At 59.4% G+C, this 7,677-nt stretch overlaps 1 protein-coding gene across 1 annotated transcript in view; it reads right to left on the minus strand.

Annotated features, from left to right (window-relative positions):
* ALX4 (ALX homeobox 4) overlaps positions 1–7,254 on the minus strand; it is a 38,239-nt gene extending 30,985 nt beyond the window's left edge. The window contains exon 1 of the mRNA XM_063095907.1: positions 6,804–7,254. Within this exon, the coding sequence (XP_062951977.1) occupies positions 6,804–7,254 (451 nt within the window). The remainder of the gene's footprint in view (positions 1–6,803) is intronic.
* Positions 7,255–7,677: the final 423 nt, after the last annotated feature.

A 7,677-nucleotide genomic window follows, 5' to 3' on the forward strand; every position in this document is an offset into this window, starting at 1 on the left:
ACATGCTCACAGGTGTGCTTAGCGATGCTGGGGCAACACTCCCCAAGTGAGACACCAATTCTTCATTCATCTTTCCAAGCAGTGAACATTTGTTAAGCCGAACTGTATACACTTGGAAGACATGAGCTATAGCGCAGGAGGCAAGCACTCGTTTGTTCTCCTAGGAGAAGGTCTGGCCCACAGTAGGTGCTCAATAGATGTGGAGACAGGAAAGATGCCTGGAGACAGGGGACCTGAGCAGGTCCAGGGGTAGCCAAGAACCCCAGAGCCTTGGCTCTAGCCTGGTCACATATGGGAATGCGGATACCTGGTGGCTTGCCCTTCTCCATATGTACACCCCAGTCCCGAGGCCAGAACCTGCATTCAACGGCCCTCCAGGACCCCAGCCCACTTTGTGTCTTGGGGCTACTGTCTACTTAGGATCTGTTCCCAATTCCAGACAAGTCTTTCCTGCCCACCCTACCCCGATTTCTCCCAGACAAAATGTAAGTGGGGTGGAGGAGCAAAGGGAGAGGGGGTGAGGGTGGGCCCATACTGGTAGGGCACAGAAACCTGGAGGGGGCCACTGGAAATTGTCCAAACTTCCGCATTTCACAGAGCTAAAATTCGGACCCAAAATTCGGACCCAGAAGCAGAAAGGACTTCCCCAAGGCCGTGCATGGAGTAGAGAACACAGCGGTGAAGACACCTGGGCTGTGCGCCCCGCCCCGCACGGGTGCCAAGCTGGACATCAGTGTCGCGGCCCAAACCTTCCACAGCGTCCCAACCTTCCTGGTCACGGCCCTGGGAGCGGGCGGAGAGGCAGCTGTTCAAGTTCGACCCAGGCGGCCGGGTCGTGCGGGTCTAGGAGGTGCCCGGGGCGAACCCCCACGCTCCGCAGCCTCCCCTTACAATGAGAATCGGCTCTCAGAGAATCGCCTTTAAGAATCCGATGAAGCGTGCGTGGGCTTCCTCTCAGTCTACAGAGGACGCACAGCGGCCCCGGCCCCGCCAGCCTCGCCCGTGTGTCCCGAGTACAAGTGGCGGTCGCAGGGAAAGACAGGTATTTAGCAGGCGGTGGCGCCTCTCGCCCTGCCGGTATGTCCCACAAGCCCCCTCTCCAAAAGGTCACCCGGGCGCCGCGGTGACCCTTCCAGCTGCCTCTGGAGGCAGAATCCGACCCCGCCAGCAGCTCCGTGTGGCCATCCCACCCCGCAGCCCTACGGTCCTCTGAGCCTCCCCTTGGCGTGTCTCTTTTCCTCTCCGCGGAGCCTTGACTCCTTTTCCAGTCTTCCCTCTCCTCCTTGGAGTTGGTGGGTGGGATGGAGAAAAGCGTATTTGCTAAGGTGACAGAATGTGCTGGAGATACGGGGACAGGTCTGGTGCGACTGGGGACACACTGTCCCACCGCCGAATTTTTGTCCTGCCTCTCTGGGGGAGACCGGTCTCTAGGCAGCATGGCAGATGCTGACCCCGGCTACACCACACCCCAATACTGGGTAATGAGGGAGCATCTTGAATGGAGATGGGGGTGTCGCCCGTTTACACATCTGTAGAGGAGAGGTGCGCAGGGCCCCACCTCCGGAAGGGTGGTCTCCGGAGGCCACTGGTAACTCTGATCTTCGACGGAAACCGCCGACACCCGCTGCAGGCTGGGAAGACTGGAGAGAGGCGCCCGCTGCTTCCCCCGAAGTGCCCTGTTTGGAAGAAGGGCCTCTTCTCACGCGTCTAGTGGCCAAAGCGGCCGATGGCCGCTAGCGCCTGAGCAAAGGGGGACCGTTGGCTTCCACCCTGGATTGCTGGATGGTATCGTCGCATCGCCGGGTCTTGGTTTCCCAATCTAATGAAGGTCCTTGTCACCTCACTGAAGGGGACACACAGCCCGGCAGCGACTCCTGTAGAACCCCGCCGCCGCGGGCGCACGTGTCCAGGTGGCGCCTGGCAGGCGACCTCTGGACGCGGGTCGGCGCTCTCACCGCCCCACCCCAAGCAGTGCCTGGGTCTTGGTCCTTCGGCTTCCTGAGCCGGGGTTTTCGGGGCTGAGGATGCTGAGGCTCCGGGTGCAGGCAGCTCTCGTCGGTCAAGCGTTCTCTTCTGCTGCGGGGCTCCGGGCATCTAGCGCCTCCTTTCCCTGCATGCTGCCTCGGGCACCGGCGTCCGGGGGTCAGCCGAGAAGCCGGAACCTCGGACAAACGCAGCGCGTGCCAACCACCCCTCATCCCCAGCAGCTGCGAAGGCCCATCTATTTCCACTTCGTGTTTCAATTTGCTACCAAAACAAAGCCGAGCGCAGAGGAGAAAGGGGCTGAGGCCGAGATAAAGGCACATCCCCGGAAAAGTGAGTCCAGCTGCTCCCCGAAGTCTTCGGGGACCTTGGCGAGATTTTATGTTACGGCGCGTTAACTTGTTTTCCTACCGCGGCCCCGCATTGGAGCGCGCTCCGCTCGGGGCTTCGGTGACTCCGGGATAGCCCGACGGCCGCGGCCGCGGCGAGGTTCCTCGCGCAGCCGGTTGTCACCTCGCATTAAAGTCGAGACGGCGCAAATGCCCAGGCGTTCAAGGTCACCCTTCTCAAGAAACACCACCTTTGGAACAAGACGGAATCCCCAGCGCTCCAAAGTTTCATCTGACACTTTAACACAACTTACAAAAAGTTCTTTTCCTCAAAAGTTTGTGCGCACAGAGGCAACACGTAAGTGGTCTCGATCCAGGTGCACAAACAACTAACGATTCTCCAAACTTTCCACTTAAGAGCTGTGTACTTCGCTGTTATGTAAATTATAATAAAGAAAAATTTATGCAGATAGATTGATGTAAAATAATACTAGACCTTTAATCCAGGCCTTCTGTTTTGCTATTTAAAAACATGTGTTTTAGGCCGGACTGTTTGAGCAGGCTGGCGGCTATGGAAATTAACAAAGCAAAAAACTAAAAGCATTTTCCTTTTCCACCCCCCTCCCCGAAATTGACTGGGGGTCGCCGCCTTCACGACCAGGCTTCCACTCCCAGGCTGGCGTTTTCCCTCCCTCATTCCAGAATCACCCACGGGCTCTCGCTGCTCCCGCCGCGTTTCGGTTTCTCGCCGTCTTTTTGGGGGTCTCTCATATACAAAAACACACCCCGGTTCTTTGAGTAAATTCAAAGAGGACCCCAGCAGAGTTTACACATTCCGTGGTATATGGATTGTGTCCGTGGAGGGAAATAAATACCCTTAGCATTTAAACACTGCGTCTAATTCGAGGAATCAGGACCGGCCCCTCGGCGGCGCCCCAGGGGCTCCAGCCTGACCCGCGTCTCCGCAGACCTCGATGGGACGGGTGGGTGGGTGCAGAGGCGGCAATCTGCTCGCGACGAAAACCTGCGTGCACTGAATCGAAAGCGAAAGAGGAGGTAGCAGGACAGCTCCCCGCCGCGGTCCTGCGTCCTGGGACGCATGGACGAGGCCTGGCGCGTCGGCTGCGGCTCCGAGAGTCCGGCCGGGGGTTTGGTGGCGAGGCACTGGGTCTCCTGTCCCGGCGACAAGTTAGCTTTCCACGCCGCGGGCAAACGTCGGGTCTCCAACCTGGCTCGTCTCCAGGGACCCACTTGGCCCGCCCTGGGCTCGGACAGGGACTTGGGGAATTCGGAGTTTGGACCTGGATCCTGGCGGGGTTGGGAGTGCTGCCGGTGAGGACTCGGTGGGGCTCTTTCGTACAAACGCGAATGTCTCTGCACCCGGAGGAGACTAAGGAACCACCCTGATCATTGCTCTTTTAGTACGGATGGTTTTTAATACTGATGGGGAAACGGAGGTCCAGGACGGGGTAGGGACGCCTGCAGCCAGGGAGGATTTCTCTTTCCTCTTTCCGCACCTCGGAGAAGACCCGGCCGGCAGAGACTGGAGGCGGCTTCCCCGCCTTGCAGTCCCTCAGCGGGGCCCCGGGGCCCCTACGCAGTCCCTAGACCCGCAGCTCCCTCCTCGAGGGGCGCTTGAACGTGGAGAGTGGCGCCCGGAGCTGAGGTCCAGGAGGAGGCTTCGAAGTCTCCCCTCTCGCTCGGTGTAGTAACGCAGGTCAAGGAACTACTTTTCAGCCGGACCTCCAGAGCCAGGAAGGATTTCGAGGTCTAATCTGCCTACGGTGGGGATCTCTGCCTCTAAGTCCAAGATCCAAGGCCAAGGCCGTCTTTGCCTCCGCCTTTTCCCAAGCTCCTGGGAACATCTGCAGATTTTTCCTTGAACACCATTTTCAGTACACACTCTCACAACCGTGGGGATAACTATTGTCAATGTGTGCCTCAGTTTCCCTGCTTGCTGTCAGTCTAGGCAACCAGCTCCAGAGGCCCTTCTCCTAGCTACCTCTGTAAAGGGCAGAGCCTCACCTCTTGGCATCTCAGTTTTCCCATCTTGGACCTAATGTGCCTAATCCCTTACCTACAAGGACCAGCAATCTCCTGGCCAGAGAAATTCAGCTGCTGAGTGAGGGAAAAGAACAGAGTGATTTGTTGTTGGTTGTTTGTGGCTTTGCCCTGAGCAGTGCTTCTGTCTTAGGCAGGAGGGGAGTGTGGTCTTGTCTGTTGTTAAAGGCAGGCTTTTGTCCCAACCTGCAGCTTATGATTTGCCCAGAGCAGTGGCTGGGGCTTGCCCTGTCTTCAGAATCTGGTGCTCTCAGGTTCCAAACAGCACAGAGATGGAGGATCCAAATGTGGAAGGCTCTTGTTCTCTCCGTGGGGGGACATTTATGACCCACTGAGGTCCTTCTATAATTGCCCTATGATACAGATGAGGAAATGGGGTTTAGAGGAGTTACTTGCTCTTAGGTCACACTGGGGCTTAAGGGGCAGTCCCAGGTCAATAGGCTGGCCCTTTCTCTCCAGCCCCAACAGCTAATTCAAGGAAAGGAAGGGCCGAGCTGACTGTGAGGGCCCAGCAGGGCTCAGGGAGGCTCAGAGAGGGCCAGCCTCTCCCCTTTCCCTCTGGACCTGATGACATCTTCTAACCAAGAGGTCGGGAGCCACTTGGGCTCTCTTCTTGACTATTGTCTTGGACTCCTCAGAAGTCTCACTGGTGCACCTCTTTAAAATAACGAAAATCCGGTACAGTGGGAAAGAGAAGATGTGAGTCCTTTGGCTTTGCACAAGGAACCTCTGTGGGCACCCCAGTCTGTGACTTGCTCCCGCCGAGGAGTCCTGAATGCCAGGGACGAGGAGGGGCTTGAGCTGCTGCACTGGGAAGGTGGGAAGGCCAGTGCGTGTGGACAGGCCTGAGTGTGGAAGGAGCACCTCTGTGGGGCTGTGGGTGTTTGTGATTTGAGTGCCTGATCTCATTCCAACTGGAGGTGGAGAGGAAAGGTGGAGGATGTGGGGAAAGGCCACCAGATCTTCTTAAATCTGCTCTCATTCCCATCCTGTGAGTTTGGGAGCGTGCGGCTTGTTGGAGGCCACATGTGTGTGTGTACTTGATATATGACCACGCTAGCTCACAAAGAAGTGGTGTGTGTGTGCGTGTGTGTATGAATGTTTGTGTGTGTCAACAACCACCCTTAAACTGGTTTTGTGCCTGGGAGAAAGTGAGTTTGAATATGAAAAAGTATTTGCCATGGGCTGCTTTCCTAAAGTCATTCTAGCCACCCAGGCTTCCAGCGTGTCCCATCTCTGTCCCCAGGCCTACTATCTCTCCATCTTGCCTGGGTCAGGGCAGCCAAATTCATTGCCCTGTCAGGACCAGCTCATCTCACCAGGGCCCTGCCTGAAGGCCAAGGCCACAGGGGAGAGTGTGTACCCAGGGCTCCTGGCTGGGAGGAGATTTTCCCCTCCCTTCTCTGTTTCTCTCCCTTGCAGTCTGGGTTTCCCCGACCTCTATTTTGTGGAGGAAGAGACGACCTAGGCTCTTGCTGAGCCGCTGTGGCTTCACGCTGCCCTTGGGCGGCTCTCTGCTCGCAATGCTCGCCGCGCTCAGGCCGCCCAGGCCTGCGTCCTAGGGCCGCGTTCAAGGGGGCTTAGAGGTCATTAATGCCAGCCCTGTCGGGTTCCCTGTGGGCCCAAATCAGGACCCAGACCCTTCCTTCTTCCCACAACCGTGGACCGCCCGGGGCTCCGCAGCGTCCTTCCTCCCCTCCGGGCCAGTCCTAAAGCACTGTTCCGAGGCCGGCCGCCTCCAAGGATCGCAGAGGGACAAGCGCTCGGGAACTCTGGCCTACCCGAGTGCCCGCCGCAGGAGAAGCTCCGGGCCCAGGTCTCTGGTCTCCCCGAGCCCCAGGGTCTCTGAGACCCCAGGAGCTTCCGACCCGCACTTGTGTCGTCGCTGTGCCGCGGCTTCCCAGGCGCGCTCCGCCAACTGCGCTCGGAACTCCCCGCCGGGCTCCGCACCTGCGACGCTCTCACCTGCGGCGCCGCCCGAGGAGCCGCGGCGCCGGCGTGACAGAGGCCTCGGCAGCCCCGGAGCCCCGCGCCCAAGCGCTGCGCCGCGACTCCTTCCCGCCGCCTGCCTCGAGCCGGTACGAAGCGTCCGCTTCAAATCCGGCCCGGCGGGCAGCGCAAAGCGAGTGGTTCGGAAAAACCGCGAAGAGATCGGGAAAAACTAACTGCAGGTCTTTTAACAGCCCAAACGCTCCGCTCCCTAGACTGGGGGGTCGGGGGGTGAGGGGTACGAGGGAGGCAGAACAGACCCCTTGGCCCCCTCAGGGCAGACGATCCTCATTTTCCGACCGGTCCGGAGTCACTCACCGCTCGCCCCGCGCCTCCCCAGCCCGCCAGCTCCTGCCTCCCGCAAGGCGACTGAGCTTCGGTGGGTGCCGACGCCACGGCCGCCGAGGTCCCCAGCCCCGAGTGACCCGCACGTGCACTCACCGTAGCAGGGGACCTGCAAGGCCGCGTTGTGGCTGCTGCTGCCTTCCTGGAGTTTGAGGCTGCCGTCCGGGGGCGTCTTGCAGGCGCCTCGCTGCAAGTAAAGATGCGGTTGCTGCGAGGGCGGCTGGGGCTGCGGCGGCTGCGGCGGCTGCGGCGGCTGCGGGGTTGGCGGCTGGGGCTGGAACTTGTTAAAGGAGCTCCGCGCCCCGGCGCCACTCTCCAGGGGTGCCGCCAGGTCCTGCTGCCCCGCGCTGTAGCGGGTCCGGCTCTTGGCGTCCCCGAATCCCTGTCCTTTGGCGGTAGCCGACAGGAAAGTTGTACCGAACTTGTCGCCACCGGGAAATGCCCTAAAAGGCGAAGAGCCCTCCCGGCTCTGCGACACCGGGCTGTAGTAGGCGTCCATGGCAGCGGCAGGAGACTCGCAGTAAGAGACGCAAGTCTCAGCATTCATGCCTGGCTTGCGCGGGTGACGGGCGGGGGCGCGAGGACGCCACCGCGCGCCTGGGCCGGGAGTTTGGAGAGGCGAGGAGGCGGCGGCTGTGCACTCCCGGCCCGGCAGGCCCGCGCGCCTCTCTCTCTCTCTCTTTCTCTCTCTCTCTCTCTCTCTCTCTCTCTCTCTCTCTCTCTCTCTCTCTCTCTCTCTCTCTCTCTCTCTCTCTCTCTCTCTCTTTCTCTCTCTCTCTCTCCTCCCCCCCAATCCTCCCCCCCCCCCAGCTGGCCCAGGGAGAAACGGAGGGCTGCTGTAAAAAGATTCAGATGTTTTAGAAAGGTTGACCAGATCTCCCCAACCCTCTCAAGGTTTGGGAGCGAAAAAACCAAAAAGTGATTCTTTTTTTCTTTTTCCCCGACTTGCTCCTTACTTCCCCCCTCCTTC

The sequence above is a fragment of the Cynocephalus volans genome, chromosome 4 (assembly GCF_027409185.1).
Source record: "Cynocephalus volans isolate mCynVol1 chromosome 4, mCynVol1.pri, whole genome shotgun sequence".
Lineage (NCBI taxonomy): Eukaryota > Metazoa > Chordata > Mammalia > Dermoptera > Cynocephalidae > Cynocephalus > Cynocephalus volans.